This window comes from Aricia agestis, chromosome 10 (assembly GCF_905147365.1).
Source record: "Aricia agestis chromosome 10, ilAriAges1.1, whole genome shotgun sequence".
In the NCBI taxonomy this organism is placed as follows: Eukaryota; Metazoa; Arthropoda; class Insecta; order Lepidoptera; family Lycaenidae; genus Aricia; species Aricia agestis.
In genome coordinates this window covers 8,514,617-8,535,731 of record NC_056415.1, presented here as the reverse complement: position 1 = coordinate 8,535,731, position 21,115 = coordinate 8,514,617, and the positions used below count along the sequence as shown (strand labels likewise).

The 21,115-nt window shown below is 37.1% G+C and overlaps 1 protein-coding gene across 7 annotated transcripts in view; it reads left to right on the top strand.

Moving 5' to 3' along the window:
* Window positions 1-21,115, top strand: part of LOC121731312 — a 160,148-nt gene that overhangs the window by 18,102 nt on the left and 120,931 nt on the right. For all 7 annotated transcript variants that reach the window (XM_042120700.1, XM_042120699.1, XM_042120697.1 and 4 more), the window contains exons 12-17: window positions 983-1,187; window positions 4,899-5,085; window positions 6,263-6,319; window positions 8,173-8,287; window positions 17,955-18,032; window positions 18,421-18,471. In XM_042120700.1, the coding sequence (XP_041976634.1) occupies window positions 983-1,187; window positions 4,899-5,085; window positions 6,263-6,319; window positions 8,173-8,287; window positions 17,955-18,032; window positions 18,421-18,471 (693 nt within the window). The remainder of the gene's footprint in view (window positions 1-982; window positions 1,188-4,898; window positions 5,086-6,262; window positions 6,320-8,172; window positions 8,288-17,954; window positions 18,033-18,420; window positions 18,472-21,115) is intronic.

Here is a 21,115-nt window from a genome sequence, read left to right as displayed (position 1 = left end):
TCTTCGAAATGTGACACCTTACGCGGTTTTATCCAAGATTATTTTTTGTTTGTATTGATGTTAGCTATCCATTTTTTTTTAAATATTCGTGAACGCGAAAAAACACATTTAGCGGACAGTAGGTCGGCCAGGCTCCATACAAAAATCTTCATACCCCTTTGTTAGGCGTACAATAATTCTCCTGCAAGGAACAGGCAATATTTTGTACACAAAAGAAAAGTGTTACCTTATTAATGTTTATGGACTTATAGCTACGAACATCAATGTTGTTATTTTGGTAGTCTCAATAAAATGGAAACAGTCCCAACGATACAGTAGCCGCCACCACGGTTGCTAGATGCTGGCCGATGCTGAACGAATATGATATGACTAATAAACTACAAAACTAAAGTTGTATATTGTATTGGCTATCGCAGTGATCAGCTCCGCTCGACTTGTATTGGTCATTCTATGTATTCTGACGGCTTCCATTATATTTTGTTACTATCCATAATCCATTACATATCTTTTCGCTTACAACTTGCGTATAATAATCGTGTTGTTGATCAAACACAACTATAATAATTATTATTTTATACTATAGAACTGCCTTTGATATGCCTTTCCAAACATGGCATTCTAGTATCCTTTTTTTTTTTTTTTTTTTTTTTTTCATTCTAGTATCGTTATGAGCTTGTGGTAGTTTCGACATGGGTAGTAGTAACGGTAATGCAAAAAGTAGAACTAGATTCTTACCTGGTGCTCGGGTATCGCTGCGAGCCATACGATGGTGCGTACACGACCATGACAATGTCATTTTATAACACTACAAGCAACGACTTTGGCTCTCGGGTATCGCTACAGCCTTGTAACTGATCTTGGTGGTTGGTTTGTGGTTTTTTGTGTGATGGTTTTTACATAGCGGCACCTGTTGGCAAATACAATATAAAACACCCTCATTACTTTCCAATGCACAATATAATCCGTTCATCTTACCTTCCAGTCGCGGCGTTGGCGTGGGCGCGGCGCCCAGCGGCTACCCCGGCCGCGGGTTGTTCCTGGAGCTGGGCGGTGAACGTGACCTGTCCCCGCCCTCCGACAATGTGATGTTCGACAACCAGTGCTATGCCACCACACCCTCCTCATCTAACGGGAACTCCGACCAGGAGCCGTGCCAGCGCCGCGACCCAAGGCACACTCACCATGTGGTTAGTACCATTATATTTTAACTTACTGACAGCACAACAAAAATCGAATCGATCGAAAAAAGTTACAGGACTAACTTGTCCATGTGGCTATCACTGTCCGTAAAATGTTTCTTTTTGTCGTAGAAAATTTCGTGGTTTGAAAATTTTATTTCAAGTCGAAATACACTTGTCACAGCTTAGGTGCCTACCATACGTGCAGGCTTGACCACAGTTTTGCTTGCGCATGCCGGCTTGTACACTGAACATGAGTGTAGTTGGTAAAACGGTAGTATGCGCAAGCCCCAAAATTTGGCTTGACGGTTTTTAAACTTGCTTTTAATTCTGGCATGCAAGCTTTCGTGTGCAAACTTGTCGTGCGTGTGGTTGGACGTTCAGTGTTCAAGCAATTGGCTTGTTGTTTATACGCCGACGATCTCGGCAATAATATGGATTGCGCATGCATAACTGTGCCGTGTGGTAGATATGCCAGTCTTCCGTATTTTCATGCGAGAAGCATGCGCCAGCAAAACTGTGGTCAAGCATGCACGTGTGGTAGGCACCATGACTTCGCTACGATTTAAACATTCCACTAAATAAGTTTTCATGACCATATTATGATGAGAAGAGCTCCATCACCACTCTGTCTGTATGCAGTGTGACGTAGTTGAGGATGTATTTTCATATTTTGTTGGAGTGTGTCCGAAACAGGGCTTTCGATTTGAGCTGATGAGTGTATTTTTAACTGACTTCCAAAAAGGAGGAGGTTATATGTTCGGCTGTGGAGATTTTTTTTTCTGATTTGAAATGCACTGGCATCTGTAATACGATATTTTCCAACGTATTATGATGCAGTAGTCAACAACATCCACTTGTAAGATAACTTTTATTTCGTTCTGTTTCATTCTTCGTTTGTAAAATACACACACTGGCAAAATGAGAGGAACATAGGTAAAAAAGGCCACAACTTGAACTCAACTGGGTCGGGCTGAGTGAAATCCTTTTTTATAGTTTCTAAGCTAATTTAAGAAATAAAATATTGAACAAAACTGGCAAGTTGACAGGTTTTTATAGCAATTATGCCCTAATAAGTGTTTTTCGATGATTGACGTTGTAAGTGTTCCAGATAAGAATGGCGTTTTAGCGGGGTGCAAGGTATGCTCAGCCTATTTGATTGTTTGGTTTTTGAAAGAACACATTGCTTAGATACAAAATTAGCGATTTCCCAGCATCTGCGACAGCTAGAGTTGTAACCACGATAGAAAAAGGTCACACCTACCGTTCGGTCAGTCAGGCCTTAGGTGAGTCGGCTTCCGTGGTCCGTCGTAACTTTCAACGCCACAGAGAGACTCGATCTAACGTTCGGAGACGAGAACAAGGCAGATATCGGGTGACAATGGTTCAGGATGACCATTTTGTAAAGAAACAAACCTTGAGAAATCGACCTCAAACTGCTTTGCAGACAGGAAACCTGTCGGAACAGGTCCGAGATGTACGTGTAAGTGATTGTACAGTAAGAAGAAGACTTATAGAAGTTTAGTAGTAGAGCGAGACAGTACTTCAGCCCGGACCAACGCCTACAACTCTACAAGGCGCAGGTTCGGCCTCATATGGAATATTGTTCTCATCTCTGGGCAGGGGCGCCAAAATACCAACTGCTCCCTCTGGATCGTATCCAACGAAGGGCTGCTCGAATTGTTGACTGCCATAGTGTTTCAAACAGCTTGGACCCCCTGGAATTACGCCGAGATGTAGCTTTACTCTGCATCCTCTATCGGTTGTATCACGGGGAGTGCTCTGAGGAATTGTTCGGAATCATACCACCTGCAACTTTTCGCTATCGTCCCACGCGAAAAACACACCAGCCTCATCACCTTGATGAGTGGCAGTCTTCCACAGTGCGTTTTTCGCGTAACTTTCTGCCGCGCACTGTAAAACTCTGGAATGAACTGTCACCAGCAGTATTTCCGGACCGATACGACCTGCAAACCTTCAAGAAAAGAGCGTATTCCCTCTTAAAAGGCCGGCAACGCACCTGCAGCTCTTCTGATGTTGCGAGTGTCCATGGGCGACGGTAGTTGCTTACCATCAGGTGACCCGTTTGCTCGTTTGCCCCCTTATTTAATAAAAAAAAAGTTAAATTAAACTCAAAAGTGCCTGTAAGGGCACCAAAACTTGAGACTGGACACCGAAGAGCCAGCCTAAGATTTGCGCGTGAACATCAAAATTAGACAAGTGAGTGAAATCTTGTGCTGTACTGTGATGGGAGCAAATTCTGTATACATTTGGTTGACAGGCGATAAAGAATGTAGATAAATCTTAAGGAACGCTATAGGCCATCAAACTTAACGGAAACAGTGGCCTATGATGCAGGCTTCGTAATGGTTTGGAGTGGCATATGATTTGGAACCCGCACGGAGCTGATGATTATTGATGATGGTACTTTGACAGTACAGGGCTATAGCACAGCCATCTTGGAACTGCATGGTGTGCCTTTTGCACAGTTTTATTTTCAACTTCAATTTTATGCGCGTCTATAGAGTAAAAAAATCGGGCATTATTACCTAAACGATGCTGGCGTAGCCCAGGTGGAGGGGCCAGCGCGGTCTACGGATGTGGATCCGATTGAAGATATGTGGCACATAAATGGGTGAACGGTACGAGTTAAAACTCCGGTCCAAAATGTGTCCAGGAGCTCGAGTTGGCGCTACTGGAGGAGTAGGAGAATATCCCACAGGAAATGATTGACAATCAAAATGCAAGCATGGAATGGAATATCCATGCCCTCTTGAGATCCATAGAAGGCATTACACGCTTTTAACATGACATTTCTTTAATAAAAATGGAGAATTTAACTTAAAAACTTACTACTAAAATTTCAAAGATTTTCTTAAATTTAGATTTTGCTGATTTTTTTCTATTTTTCACGTTTTTATGCCCTACATTTATATAAAATTTATTTTTTAATAATCAATTAGTAATTAAATAAATAAATTTATAAAAAACAGTGAACAATCTTCAAAAAAATTGAAAATTTTGTTATGTTCCTCTAATTTTGCCGGTGTGTTTAATTCGTTTAACTATAAGGCCATAAGTGTTAAAAATTTGAAATTTTCATCTTATGATAGAGGCATCCACTATGGAAGGATTTTTTACATACTAAGGGGTTAAAATAGAGGGTTAGGCAGAAGGAATGTGAAATGACTGTGTTATCTGAAAAGGATTCTATAGTAGCTAATATAGCCCAAGAGCCAGCGACAGCCAGAATTTAGTCATTTTACAAAGGCTGAAAGTTTTCCTGTCTATGACCCCTAGTAAAGTAAGATCTAGCCAGCAACTATGGCAGTAGCATCCCCTTGCCAGACCACCTAAAAGTCTAGTATAAACTTAAGGGGTGTCTGGCAGTGGAAAGCGGCTCTCAAAATGACCGGCAGTGGGAGACCAGATTCATACAATTATCCCAAAGAAAATAGGATAAAAATTGAGCTTTGTACATCATCGAAGGTTAGGTAGACCTTTAGAACTGTAAACTCCTAAAGTGACCACAACTGAAACTCCATTGTTGCTGGTGGTTAATACAGGAAAACTATTTTACCATTTTAACATTTGTCATTATAAAATGACGAATTTTTGGTTGTCTCTGGCTCTTGCTATAACTAACTTATAAATTCATTCACAAAGCTTTGTAAGATTTATAGCATAACATTGAGTTTTATAATCTGATTGATTTTATAGCAAAAGCCGTGTCTCTCACGGCAAGCATCCCAGTCGAGCGCGACGCCCGCCCCGGGGTCTCCGACTTCGCGGCTGCTGCTAGAGTACGAGATGCACCTGCGGAACACGCTCGCCAAGGGCATGGACGCCGAGAGCTACAGCCTGCACACCTTCGAGGCCTTGCTGAGTCAGAGCATGGAGGATTTAGGTGGGTGTTAGATTAGGATTCCTCGAATCTCGAAAATTCGGAAATAGTACTACTCGATTCTACTTTGTGTCTAGTTCGATTGAGTCCTCGTTACCTGTCAAACTGGAAAAAAATGTCCTTACATTGACAAAATGAAACATACACGTTGGGTAAGTTCCAAAATTTTGCCCAGTATACTGCCCAAGTTGTTGGTACAGAAACATAATATTATTGTGTCAACTACGCACGTTTTGCCAGATATTACACTTTTTTTGACGCAAATAAAACGCGCGTTTGTATCGATACAAACGCAAGATGAACGCTAATGAAGCGCGCTTTAAATGCGCGTTTGTATCGACACAGACGCAAGTTGAACGCTATTAAAACGCGCTTTGAACGCGCGTTTGTATCGATACACATGAAATGCTACTCAGCGGGGAACGACGGGTGGAAAAGGGGCGCGTGCACCGTGTCCTCCACCGTACACCGCACATGACACGAACGCGATATAAACGCGATACAAACGCGCGCTCACAGCACGTCATAGTTGCGTTCGAAAAACGTGCGTTTGTATCGGTATCGATACAAAAATAAGGATCGTGTGTAAAGGTTAAAGCGTGTCGGCTTCCTTGCGTTTGCTGAGCGTTCAACTTGTGTTTGTATCGATACAAACGCGCATAAAAAAAAGCGTCGTGTGGAAGGGCCCTAAGAAACACAAATATTGGCCAAGCCAAAAATTGGCTAGTGCGCTAGAAGAGGACATAAAAGGATTTGGGGTTTTAATAGGTTACCGTTAGGCAATTAGTCTGCTCGTTTGCTGCTTTTATGATAATCATAAAAATATCAAGAACAGAAAAAAAATCTCTTCCTATTAACTTCATCTAAACTCTCTCTCACACTCTCCCTAACTAAAATTTTACTTATGATTATCGGCAGGCCATAATATGCCTAAATCGTTCAGAAAAAATTTAATATCAAAATTATTCTGCAAAGAATTATTATTTAAGTTTTTTTTGTCAACTATTGAAATTTTTGTCTACTACTTAAGTATCGACTATCGTTTAAATGTTACGTATACCGTATACTGCCTGCCGTACGTCGATAAAATATGCAACGCTAATGACTATTATCGGAATATATTGTAGTGATGTTATGCACAAATGTATTTTCATTTTATTAAAATCGGTTTACTGTTTAGAATACAATGACAATATGCCGCCATCAAATCAACGGAGCCCGTACCCTCCACGTAGAAGTAAGTACTTTCTTATACTGGGTATAATATACTGTTATTACTACGAATAATAAAAACTAAGGAATCGTAACTCCCATACTATTAGCGTTTTAAATTTGGTTCCTTTTGATCTGTCATGTAACGTCAACCTAGTACCGCTCAAGGTCACCTAAATATTGCAATTGGCACCTAAGTATTATGGAGCATGTTTTTTGATGGAGTTAATTTTCCTTAGTTTTTATTATTCGTAGAGTTATTATTATTTAATAAATAATAATTAACTTAATTTCATAGTCAAAATTGTTATAAAAATGTAATTAAAATAAGTACTTAGTTGTAAGTTAATTATTGTAATTGTGGTAACTGGTAACCGTCTATAATTCACTTTAATAAATAAAAAAATGCATCAAAACCGAGAAAATTTAATGTTTGGTTAAAGTGGCGAATTGGGCGACGTAAGCTGTTTAGACGACGAAACTTTGTATTTAGTCTACTCTAGGATAATCTTCTGAACCTTAAATGCTAAGGGTCTGTTTCACAACTTACTGATAAGTGCCGGATAGGCTATCCACAACTTATCTGACAGATACATCAGACTTTATCTGTTAGATAAGCTATGGATAACCTATCCGGCACTTGTCAGTAAGTGGTGAAACAGGATTTGAGCCTTTTTTGAGCCTTGAAGAGGAAATCCTAGCCTCGACTTAGGCATTCGGTACTCATACTCATGGCTCCACATATGCTTTCTGTAATGACAGTAAACTACTTTTTATTCGTCCATATAAACAGTTTTAGTATTTGAAGGAAGTAAAATTATTATCATAATATAAAAATAAAAAATGTAAAATGTTTATCACGGCATGGGTAAAAGAATATCACGCAACCCCATTTTCGGCCACGTTTTTAGAGTTCCGTAGCCAAATGGCAAAAAACGGAACCCTTATTGATTCGTCATGTCTGTCTGTCTGCATGTCTGTCTGTCTGTCCGTCCGTATGTCACAGCCACTTTTCTCCGAAACTATAGGAACTGTACTATTGAAACTTGATAATTAGAGGTAGTCTGTAAACCGCATTAAGTTTTGATACAAAAATGGAAAAAAATTAAAAATTTTAGGGGTCCCCATAGGTACAACTGAAATATTTTTTTTTTCATCTAATCTATGCGTGTATCTATGGATAGGTCTTCAAAAATCATATTGAGGTACTTTCTAATATATTTTTTTTCTAACCTGAATAGTTTGCGAGAGAGACTCTTCCAAAGTGGTAAAATGTGTGGGGGGCACACATTTTACCACTTTGGAAGAGTCTCTCTCGCAAACTATTTATTTTAGAAAAAAATGATTTGAGAAACTCATATGATTTTTTCCTCCTCTAACTTCTAAAGTTCACATGATAAGTCAAAAAAATGTATCATGTACCAGGTACCACATTACTATAAAAACTACCAACGAAAATTGGTTTGAACGAGATCTAGCAAGTAGTTTTTTATACGTCATAAATGGTAAACCTAAATTTAAATTACATTCAATCGACTGAAATATAAAAATAAATCAACAACCTGTTAATTTCATAAAAATAAACCGAAGACCGTAGCCAAAGTCCCTATCGTTAAAAACGTTGACGAAATTCATTATCAAAATGTATGGGATTTGACATTAGTCTTTGAAAGCGAAATGTCATTTAGCGATGAGTTATGTCAAACCGCATACATATTGATAACGAATTGCGTCATCGTTGCTGCTGCGGAACCCTTCATAAGCGCGTCCAAATCACACTTGGTCGGTTTTTTGCCTTATAGTCGTGTTTGTATATTGTATAATAATATGTGTATGGATCATATAAACATAATATTAATATATAATATAAATGTAAAGGGCCAGCATCCCAGTGCTCCGGCGGTGGCAGCCGTTCCTCGACCCTGCCGCTGCCGCATCGCCTGGGAGTGGAGAGACAGCACAGTGCGCGCTCTGACAGGGATGGATATTACAGGTAAAATATCTTACCTATTAACAATTCTCTTAAGAGGATACACCAGGGGCGAGAGAAATCGAAAATAGGTATTTGAAAATGTATTGCTGTCTCACCAATCTCAAGTCTCCCACCGCAGAGCGCGATAGAGACAACACGACAAAAGTTCTAATAAAAGAACAGAAAATCTTCGATTCGTTGTCCGCTGATTCCTGCTCCAAAACTTAACCGATTTAAGTATTTTTTTCATTAAGAATTAAAGCAAGGCTTGAGCTGTGTTCCTATGTTTTATTTTTTTTGTATATTCTAGCCAGTTTTGTTTTCTGGGTGTTTAAACACAGAGGAAAATCTGGCCATTTTTTTGGGTTTTTGGACGTTCTTATCTTTTTTAATAATTAAATTATGAAAAAAAAGAAAACATAGGGACATGCTAATAGTGTGGCCATAGATATTCAGAAAAAAAATCATAACTCTACCGGCATTATCCAGGGAGGAAATAGGGGACAGCGTTTGTATGGAAAAACGGCGGTGTGGAATCCTCTTAAGGGCAGGCTTCGATAGTCTTATGCCCGTTTTCACCAACAACCTCCTAACGCTATGTGTCCCCTAGCGGCCATTAAGTATACCTATTTTTCAAGAATTAATTATTACTAGAGATCGCCCAATGGTCGAAATTCGACCTTAGTTTCAACGACATTAGGACTATTACCTATATTTTGTAAAAACATATTGATTTATCATATTTTTTTCAACTCTTGTCTCTGGGACTCAGCTGATCTCAGACTGGCAGTGTAAGCATTGTCTAATAGTATCTAAGATTCATTAAAAAAAACTATAATCCATTTTCAATTTGTCACCTTGTTGTCAACAGACTTCAACCATAAATAAAAGAGTATAATTCGTATGTATAGGCTTGTCACCCAAAAATCTGTCATTTTTTCTAGTGTGAGTGTGTGTGTGTGTGTGTTAAGAAAATGTATGATAAAAGCATAATTTCAAAATAATATTAGCTCGATGCACTTCTTCACCATATAAACTATAATTGTGCAAAATTTCATTCACCTACCTATAGATACTACCTATAGATTGGTTGTGTGACACCTACGTCCTTAGGGCCTTGAGTAAGAACATTGGCAAAAAATAAGGGTATTCAAAAACGTGTTTGTGTTACGAAATACATAATGACCCTAAAATACTGCTACGTGATAGTTAGCGTTAAGGGCGGTTAGTGAAAACGGGGAATCTAGGAATATCGAAGTCTAAGCTTTTCGTACCGTATCGCTCGGGGTCTATTTTGAGAAATGAAATTATTTTCGCGGTCTGCACATTATAACATATAAAAATAATATTTATTGTACAAAGTTACTCGTATTTACGGACATAATAAACTCTATTCTTCGCCTTCTCCCCCCCGCCTCCCCCTTTTCGAATTTAAATAACAAAAACAGCCGAATAGCGGCATATTACATACCCATCTTTTTTTTAATTAAAAGCTGTGTAAAATTGCGCTGTAGACGTTTATACAGCCTTTTTATACAGCTGTCATATGAAAGCTCCCAGCAATAATTTCTAGCCGAGTAAATTCCATCTATACAGCTTTTCGCCAATTAGGAGCTATTAATATATCTTATCTTATATCTTTAAACGAGCAATTCTTGTATATATATAACTAGATGTCCCGCACGGCTTCGCCCGCGTAAATTACGAATTTTACGGAAAGCATACATTTTCCCATAAAAAATAGCTTATGTCCCTACTCCCTTCACTTGGTCTACTCTATATCTGTGCCAAATATTGCCATAAAAATTGCTCCAGTAGTTCGTAATTTCTAATATTTCCCCCGTTTTTCCCACATTTTCCTGAGTTTCTTCGGTCGTATTAGTCTTAGCGTGATGATATATAGCCCATAGTCTTAACTCTTACTCGATAAATGAGCTATCTAACATTGAAATAAGTTTTTATATCGGATCTGTAGTTCCTGAGATAAACGCGTTCAAGCAAACATACTCTTCAGGTTTATAATATTAGGTAGGTATTGATTTTTTTTAATTATCGCTTTACAAATTCGAGACTCGACCTGAAAGACTATTAAAGGTACCTATAACAGTCTTTATAGGCTCATAAGTCATAACCATAGGACGATGCATGGTATAATATGGTAGTGATGATGATGATGAATGTAATTTGCATAGTAGCATATGCTTTCCGTTCTTAAAACAGCACCAAAATTCCCAAACTTGTATCTATAAAGAATCAGGAGTTCTCTCAGCACCTTCTAAACCACGGTATACCAGGTAGACCTCGGTGCAAAATCTTACTTGTTTGTAGCATATGCTTAGAATACTTCTCATGAAACCGAAGTCACTACATGTTTCCCTATAAATTGTGAGGGGTTCCCTCGATTACTTATAGATCTATCATCAGATCACCACTTTTGTGAATATAATACCAAATTGGGATGATACCCTATATATCAAAAGAAAAAAATTGAAAATCGGTTAATAAACGGCGGAGTAATCATTGAACATAAGAAAACGAACATAACACCTCCCCCATCTTGAAAGTCACTTAAAATTGTAGCCTATGTGTTGTAGCATATGCTTTTCGTTCTTAAAACAACACCAAAACTCCCAAACTTTTATCTATAAAGAATCAGGAGTTCTCTCAGCACTTTCCGAACCACGGTATACCAGGTATACCTCGGTGCAAAATCTTACTTGTTGGTAGCATATGCTTAGAATACTTCTCACGAAACTGAAGTCATTACATGTTTCCCTATAAATTTTGAGGAGTTCCCTCGATTACTTATGGATCCTTCATCAGATCACCACTTTTATGAATATAATACCAAATTGGGATGATATCCTATATACCAAAAGAAAAAATTTGAAAATCGGTTAACAAACGGCGGAGTAATCGTTGAACATAAGAAAACAAACATTACACCTCCCCCATTTTGAAAGTCAGTTAAAATTGTAGCTTATGTGTTATTCTGATGTATTAGCTATGTTATTGTAAAGTTTCATTGAAATCCGTTCAGTAGTTTTTGCATGAAAGAGTAACAAACATCCATACATCCACACATCCATACATCCAAACAAACTTTCGTCTTCTTTATAATATTAGTAGGATTGGAATCCCGGAATCGACTCCAACGATTTTCATGAAATTTTGTATATAGGGGGTTTCGGGGGCGATAAATCGATCTAGCTAGGAATCATATTTAGAAAATGTCATTTTATTTGTGTTTTAACGAATACCGAGTAAAGCTCGGTCAAATAGTTAGTATATTGTAATTTAGAAGCATTTTACAGATCTAAAAACAATTTAAAAGCTAATTACATCGCTTTCAGCCTCGAATTAGCTTCCTGTATGAGTGATTGTCAAATTTTGCGCAGCTAATCGTGGCTTAAATTGATAATTTTTTATAAAAATAAATATACTTGTTTTCGAGTTTTCTTTTTGCTAATGCCTGTAATAATAATTGAACTTGGTCTGTTACTGTCGGCCGCAACGTTATTTTTTTACATACTTTGTTCATACTATCGCATGGTAACAGATATGTAGTAACAGAGTAGTAAATTTTACATTTTATAAGACATAAATAATAAAATAATTATTAAAACAAAATATTTCATTCATATTAATATGATTTACCACTTGGGCGCAAACCAAATTTAAATTTACATATTTAAAAATCATTTATCTATTTACGACAATAGTAGTAACAAAGTGGAAGCGCAATAAAAACACGCAGCCTGATCCACACCTCGCGGTCGCCTAACGCCTTCCCTACCTCGTCACCTGTTTTCCGGATCATCTACAATGAATGTGAACTAACTCGCCCAATCTGCTACAAAATATAATCAGCGCTATCACTATTTTGTGTTGTGAATTACATGATAACATAGCAATACAATCGATTTTGTGACCCCTGATTTTGAAACTTGCGAACATCCACTTAAATGTGAATTTTGAGAACTGTTTTAGGATGCCAAACTTTTTATGTGTTATTACTTATTATCAACTTAAAATACCTACACAGTATTGTACTATTTCAGAAACATTATAAGGTAGACATTAGACAAACTCATACAGAGCCCTTAGTATTTTTAGGGTTCTGTACCCAAAGGGTAAAAATGGGGCCCTATTAATAAGACTTCGATGTCTGACCGTCTGTCCGTCTGTATGTCATCAGGCAGTATCTCAAGAATAGCTTTAGCTAGACATCTGAAATTTTTACAGATTATGTATATCTGTTGCCGCTATAACAACAAATACTAAAAATAAAATAAAGTTTATATTTAAAGGGGGCTCCCATACAAGAAACGTGATTTTTTTTGCCTTTTTTGCTCGTAATCAATAAGTTAGGCACTTGAAATTTTCACAACTTTATGGAGTTCGCTGTGAAAGTAGCAGCGCTGAAAGAGTAACTTTTTAGGATTCCGTACCCAAAGGGTAGACTGGACCCTATTACTGAGATTTAGATGTCTGTCCGTCTGTCTGTCCATCTGTCTGTCCGTCTGTCTGTCCGTCTGTCTGTCCGTCTGTCTGTCCATCTGTCTATCCGTCTGTCTGTCCGTCTGTCTGTCCGTCAGTCTGTCCGTCTGTCTGTCCGTCTGTCTGTCCGTCTGGCTGTCCGTCTGTCTGTCCGTCTGTCTGTCCGTCTGTCTGTCCATCTGTCTGTCTGTCTCCAGGTTGTAACTCAAGAACCGCTATACCTAGACTTTTGAAACTTTCACAGATTATATATAATTCTGGTACCGCTTTAACAACAAATACAAAGAACAAAATAAAGTTAATAATAGGTTGGGGAAAAAGTCTTCTCGCATTATAGTATGTATGAACTTGTCATAAAATCTCTTGGGCTATACCAATTGTATCTGGCTGATTTTGGTATGAAAGACAATTCCAAATTCAAATTGGGTAAATGTGAGATTTTCATTTGTTTTTACTATTGTTAAAATGAGTGATTCTAATGAAGAAATTCGATAGATTTTAAATTTTTATTACAAGAAAGGTAAAAATGCAACACAAGCCGCGAAAAAAATGTGTGATGCTTTTAGACCTTATGCAGTATCTGTGAGAGTAGCGCAAATTTGGTTTAAGCGTTTTCAATCCGGAAATTTTGATATCAAAGATGCACGTCGCTCTGGTCGCCCTGTTACGAATTGATGCCATTTTTGAATTAGTAGTTACGATGTAGCTGAAGAACTGGGGATTGACCACAAAACGGTTTTGGCGCATTTGAAAAAAGTGTACCACATAAGAGCTTGACATTTGGGTGCCTCATGAGCTCACTGAAAGAAACCTAATGAACCGTGTACTCATTTGTGATTCTTTATTACGACGTAATGAAACTGAACCATTTTTGAAGAAGCTGATAACTGGTGATGAAAAATGGATAACGTACGACAAGAACGTGCGAAAAAGATCGTGGTCAAAGGCCGGTCAGGCTTTACAGACTGTGGCAAAACCTGGGTTAACTCGCAACAAGGTGATGCTGTGTGTGTGTGGTGGGATTGGGAAGGCATTATTTATTATGAGCTGTTACCGCCCGGCAGGACCATCGATTCTGAACTGCACTGCGAACACCTGATGAGATTAAAGCAAGAAGTTAAGAGAAAGCGGACGGAATTAATCAACGGAACTGGTGTGGTTTTTCACCATGTTAACGCTAGAGTTCACACATCTTTAGCCACTCAGCAAAAATTACGGAAATTTGGCTGAGAGGTGTTAATGCATCCGCCGTATAGTCATGGCCTTGTACCTTCAGATTTCCACCTGTTTCGGTCGCTGCAGAACTCCTTAGTCAGTGTCTGTGTCAGGTTCACATCACAAAAGGACTGCCAAAACCAGTTGTCGCAGTTTTTTCATCAGAAGCCCCAATTTTTTTATAGCAATGGGATCATGTCCCTAGTCCCTACCAACAAAATGGCAAAAAGTCATCGAACAAAGTGGCACCTACATACTTTAGTCAAATGTAAATAAACTTTATAAAAAACCTTTTGAATTTTTATATAAAATGCGAAGAAACTTTTCCCCAACCTATATTTAAGAGGAGCCCCATACAACAAACGTTATTGTTTTGGTATTTTTGCCACGTAATCCATAAGGCAACATAATATAGGGATAAGAAATTTTCACAAAGTTCTCATTTATAATATGTGTACTTTAAAATTAAATAATAAAATTAAAATAAAATAAATAATCAAGCCCATACAAAACACAATTTTTTCCTTATTTTCGTACCTTTTTTAAATTAACGGTACGGAACCCATCGTGCGCGTCCGACTCGCACTTGGCCGATTATTTAGTTACATTCTACGTACCTTTCTACAAAATCCTACTTCCTACTTAATATTATAAAGGCGAAAGTTTGTTTGGATGTATGGATGTTTGTTACTCTTTCACGCAAAAACTACTGAATTAGCTAGCTATTACCGTTCTTGAGTTACAGCCTGGTGACATACAGACGGACAGACAACGAAGTCTTAGTAATAGGTCCCGTTTTTACCCTTTGGGTACGGAACCCTAAGATTAAAAATAGAAAATTAATAACTATGAAAGGAACGTTCATATTCTAAAGATTATTGCTGTATTTTCATTATAATTTCTATAAAAACGGTAAATTATGGCATCTCCGTATCGAGCGTCTTCATGGGTACTTTCGGAATCAAGTGATAACTATATTTTAAAATTCAAACTGCATTTAGCTTGCTGCAGAGGCTTTATATCAATAAGGGTCATAATAGAGTGGATGCCTTCTGAGTTCTACGACACTTTACTACGAAGTTAGTTACAAACGGATAGGCAAAGAAGACGGTCATTCGGATCAGTGAATACGACTTTAATCTATATTATTTCACCCCGTGTGAGTTGCCTATAGCGATTTTTATGGCAACGTTTCCATAGTGGTAATTTTTTGGGATTAATAGAACTGTTTTAATTACAATATTTCGATTCAATACAAGCTGTTTAATTGATATAATAATAAAGCTATTGTATATTTTTATACAATGTACTTTGGGGGAGGCCTTTGCCCAGCAGTGGGACAGCATATTAGGCTCTTAAATTTTTTTTTAATAATAGTAAAGGTATTGTAACTGTTTACTTTTTTTCTGATCAAATAAAATCAAGTTGTTTGAAAATCACTAGTAAGTACAACTTTTTTCGAATTACTTGTTTTTGAAGTAGTTTTCTTTTTTAAGCCGCTGCTTTTTAAATTTTTTAAGCTTTCATGTACTGCAATTTACCAATCATTGCACAATTTAGGTTTTTACAGCAATTAATATAAAGGATACTGTTATTTTTGTGTTTGTAATTGTAACTAATTAGGGCCATAATAAATTATGAAAATGAAATGAAAATATGCAAAATTTTATTATGAATCCGAAATGTAATTGAATTTACATAATTTTATTTAAGAATCTAATTACAATGGACACGGCTGAGTTGTATGTATTGATTGAATCGAAGTTTTTCTATGGCTTCATGGTTACCCTAGTAAATGGAGTAGACCGTGTGTTTTGACTCATCCCAAAACATAATTAATCTGTATATATATATATATATATATATATATCAGATTAATTATGTTTTGGGAAAACTTCTATAATTTATTTGTATTATATACTCATAATATTTTAAACATTTTAGGGACAGCCTAGAAATTGGTATTTTAGTGTGTTTTTACTTAAAATGTTAAACATTTTAAGTTTAATTTTTACATTTCCACTTCCTAGCTTGTGGATTTTTTCGCCCTAAAATTAAATTAAAAATTCACTAAAATACAAATTTCTAGGCTGTCCCTTACTACTTTGGCGCTTTTTACTAACTACATTGGCGCTCGTAGTACTATTATGTTACTGGGGTAGATAAACATAAAAATCTTAACCATTTTCCTAAATCAACTACCCAATATAGAAAAATTGTAGAGCCGACTTTACGTTAAGTGGAAAATATCTCAAAATAAAAAGAAGAATATATTGTTAACAGAAACAAAGGCAGAGTCATAACATAATTCGTAAAAGTAAAATGGCTTTTTTAGCTTTCCGAGAATTGAAAATGGCGCGTCAGTACTATTTCTATATTACTTTTTATATAATACGAGTACAAAATAAATATTCTATATAATACGAGTACAAAATAAATATTATTTCTACGAAGTACGAACACTCATCCCTCGTGCCCTGTACCGTGTATAGCAATTTGCCAATTACTGAATCCACAAAGCTCGCTTTGGGCTGCCTTTTTAGTAAAATATATTGTACTGAAATATCTGTATCACTGAGCAATCACGTTTTTAAAATAATATATAATATTATGATTAAATCTCGTTTAAACCTAAGAAATCATTTAATATAATACTAGGTGCTGAACAAAATATTTTCAAGACATATAATAGCTTGATTTTATTATTTTTGCGTACAAAAACTATATATAAATATAAGCAATATCCATATACATACTAATATTATAAATGCGAAAGTCTATCTGTCTGTCTGTCTGTTACCTCTTTACGTCCAAACCGCTCAACCGCTTTTGCTAAAATTTGGCATGGAGATACTTTGAGTCCCGGGAAAGGACATAGGATACTTTTTGTCCCGGAAAAAATGTACTATTCCCACGCGATAAACGAGTTTTGGCGCAACGGAGTTGCGGGCATCATCTAGTTACTTATAAATACTCAATACATTATTTCCTGCATACAAATAGTAATAACTAATAATAAGTTAGTTATGTTTCGGGAGTTATCTACTTGGTAATATGGTTTATTCAATTCAAGGTTTGTTCAATATATAAGGGAAAAAATGAGTAAATGTCCACATGCTACAACTTACAAAATGTTAATCATCGTATTCTTGCACTCACGTCCTCAATTAACGACCTAATAAGACAGCGAGAGAAAGCTTTCAAAAATTATAAGCCCTTAATTTAATTATTGGCAAAAACTTTGACAAAACAAAGTGAAGGAAGAAAGTAATGAGAACCGAGAGGAAAATTGCGAAACAGCTTTTTATGTAAAGGCGCTCTCTCACCTGAGGCGATGTAACGTTACAGAGTCGAGCATTACATCAGTGAAGGAGAACCGAGCATTACAGTGCGCTCTGTACAAAAAAATTATACATTGTACAGTTATAAAGCGCAGTGTAATAATACAATGTGTAATATTTAGATACAACTTGTACCAACAATGCACTTTTATATATTAAAATCTATAATGTTACATTACACGCAAATGCTCGTCGGTCATGGCCTGATTACACATACCTAGTAGAGTACATCCATATTGAACATGCCGAGTGCTCGGCCGAGAGCATTGTCTCGCCACTCTACTATATATATCAATCATAGTATCAGGGAGATAGTAATTTAATGTAATGCTCAAAGTCGAATCTGTAATGTAACATGCAAAAACACCAGCCCTAGTAGACAAGTGGCAAGCGATTATCGTAAACGCTAACAAAATGTATGCGATTTGACATAAGTCATCGCTTTGCTAGCGAATACTAATGTCAAATCCCATACATTTTGTGGCGTTGGCGTTTACGATAATCGCTTGCCGAATGCCGCTGGTCTAGGCCCTCAGGTGAGGGAGCGCCTTAATAGGAAACGAGAGGAAAATTGCGAAACAACTTTTTATGTTACATTATTTTTTAATTAAAAAATGTAATTTTTGTCTTAGCGATCGAAATGAATTAATGAGGGAGCGAGAGCGGGACCGAGAGAGGGAGAGGGGCTACCTCAGCGATCACAACTCGAGGTGGGTCCCATAACTCCCATTGTATGTATTTTTAATTATCTTCAAAGACGACGACCGAAAAAGGTTCCTATTGAAAATTTCAAGAGATAATAATCTGTTGTTACCGATGATTTTGAATATCAATTTCGAATCGATTTGTTCGTCGAAAATCTCGTTATATTGAAGATGAACGATATAAATATTGTTATTGTTTGATTCATCAAAGGAACTAAAGAAAATATTTGAGCACTCCACTTTAATATTGGTTGTTTTATTGTTCTACGTTTTAGTAATAGAAGTACCATAGAAAATTTAATATCTAGACGTGTTACTTGTTGTTTCTTGTAGTTTTCCAATTATAATTCGATAAAATATTGTTACACATTGTTATTCATTTTTATGTTAACAGAGATCGAATACGGGACCGCGATCAAGGTTACCTGAGCGACCACCAATCGAGGTAAGTGAGAGAGCCATACTAATATCTTATCTTATCTTATATCTTTAAACGAGCAATTCTTGTATATATATATAATTGGAATCTCGGAATCGGCTCCAATGATTTTCATGAAATTGAGTATATAGGGGGTTTCGGGGGCGATAAATCGATCTAGCTAGGAATCATTTTTAGAAAATGTAATTAATGAAATTACATTTTTTTATCAAACGTGTTTTATCAAATACCGAGCAAAGCTCGGTCAAATAGCTACTTTTATTATAAATGCGAAAGTGTGTCCGTCTGTTTATTACATTTTCACGTCTAAGCCGCTGAGCTAATTTTCCTTAAATTCGGTATTGGATATGATTTAAGTGTCAGGTATAGGATACTTTTTATCTCGACTCGAAGTATGGTTCCCGCGCAATAAAAGAATTTTGGCGCAACGGAGTTGCGGGCTAAGCCCCAATTTCACCAACGTCTGTTAGTGTTAACAGCTTGTTAAAATGTAATGTCTTCTCTTTCATTTATATGAAAATCGAAAGAGGTAACGTGATACTAATTCCGGCGTTAACTTTAACAGTCGTTGGTGAAATTGGGGCTAAATCTAGTAAGTTATAACATTTTTAACACTTAGGGCCTTATCACACTGGCGATTAGCGAGCGATTTGAAAGCGACGCGACTGCGCAGCGCACACGCCGCGATGACGCCGCGATTGCGCGGCGTGCACGCAGCTTGCCTTCGGCGTTTTGGACACTCAGCAGCAAAATATGACGTACACGCCACGCCGCGACGTCGCTGCGCTGTCGTGACGTGCACGCCGCGCAATCGCGGCGTGTGCGCTACGCAGTCGCATCGCTTTCATCCAGTGTGATAAGGCACTAAATTGTCAACTTTTACAATTTCGTCACATGCTTACTAAATACTAATATAAAAAAATCGAAAGTATATTTTTTTTATGAAATAAGGGGGCAAACGAGCAAACAGGTCACCTGATGGAAAGCAACTTCCGTCGCCCATGGACACTCGCAAAATCAGAAGAGCTGCAAGTGCGTTGCCGGCCTTTTAAGAGGGAATAGGGTAATAGGGGAGGGTAAGGATGGGAAGGGAAGGGAATAGGGGAGGGTAGGGAAGGGAATAGGGTAGGGGATTGGGCCTCCGGTAAACTCACTCACTCGGCGAAACACAGCGCAAGCGCTGTTTCACGCCGGTTTTGTGTGAGAACGTGGTATTTCTCCGGTCGAGCCGGCCCATTCGTGCCGAAGCATGGCTCTCCCACGTATAAAGTCGTAAGTATGTACTATGTCTTTTACCTCTTCAAGCTTAGGTCGCATACGGCATAACCGATTTTGATGAGAGTTAGTACGAAAATACTTTCAACCCCGAGAAGGGATTTATCCTTAAAAAAATGTAAGCTTTTCAGGTGATAAAAAAATTTTGCATCATATTTTAGTTTATAATTATAAAACGGACTATAAGCTCTGACTGTCGTACTCGAGAACGAATCAGTCAGCTAGTGTTACTATAAAAGAATATGACGTATTCCGAATGCAAATATAAACAACACAAGTAGGTGTCAGATTAAGCTAATTATGAATGAATTATGATGAATGTTACATTAATGGAACCTTTTTCAGTCAGCACCAATGTAATTACTGTAATTAATTAACTTCATATATTTTTGTGCGAACATAAAGGAATATTAGGTTTGACATTATGACAAAGGGTCTATTATTAAAATTATTTTTGTTTCGATTCTCTTATTCTTTGGTCCACCTTTTGATAATATTTACTTCGGTTAATGTTTTTGTTATGCATATTTCTTTTATATCTCTAAGGTCGTTCACGTTTTGATAATAATAATTGATCAGGTACCTATTTTCGAAGAAAATAATATTATAATGTAAAGTAATAATTCATACTAACATTTAAAAAAGCAAAACCGAGTCTCTCTGTAAGAGAGGTATCTCTACATTTTGACGCTTAAACCGCAGAACTGAATTTAATAGAAAATCTTATATATATTAAATTCTCATGTCACAATGTTAGTCACCGTACTCCTCCGAAACGGCTTTACTAATTTTAATCAAATTTTACATGCATATTCAGTGGGTCTGAAAATCGGCTACTGGGTACTTTTTATATTGATAGTATTGATAGTATTGATAGAAGTACAATTGTTGAATAAATAATAGTAAATTATTACAACTCGAGACTGACGGCGACCATTGTTTGAGCGACGGGATAGCGATGGACGTTGCCATGGTGAGATACTTATTTAGTCACTTCAATAAAATAATACAGGCAAAATAAATAGATAAATAAATAAATAAAAAACTCTTTATTCAAACAAACAAAACAGATCAATTTACACACGTTACAAAAACAGAAATAGTTTGAATTGGCGGCCTTACTGCTGGAAGCAGTCTCTACCAGGCAACCATACTTTATATGGCAAAGAAACGTTTGCCGGGACAGATGGTATCTATATTATATATAAAACTCAAAGGTGACTGACTGACATGGTGATCTATCAATGCACAGCCCAAATTACTGGACCGATCGGACTGAAATTTGGCATGCAGGTAGATGATATGACGTAGGCATCCGCTAAGAAAAGATTTTGATCAATTCTACCTCCAAGGGGTTAAAATAGGGGATGAAAGT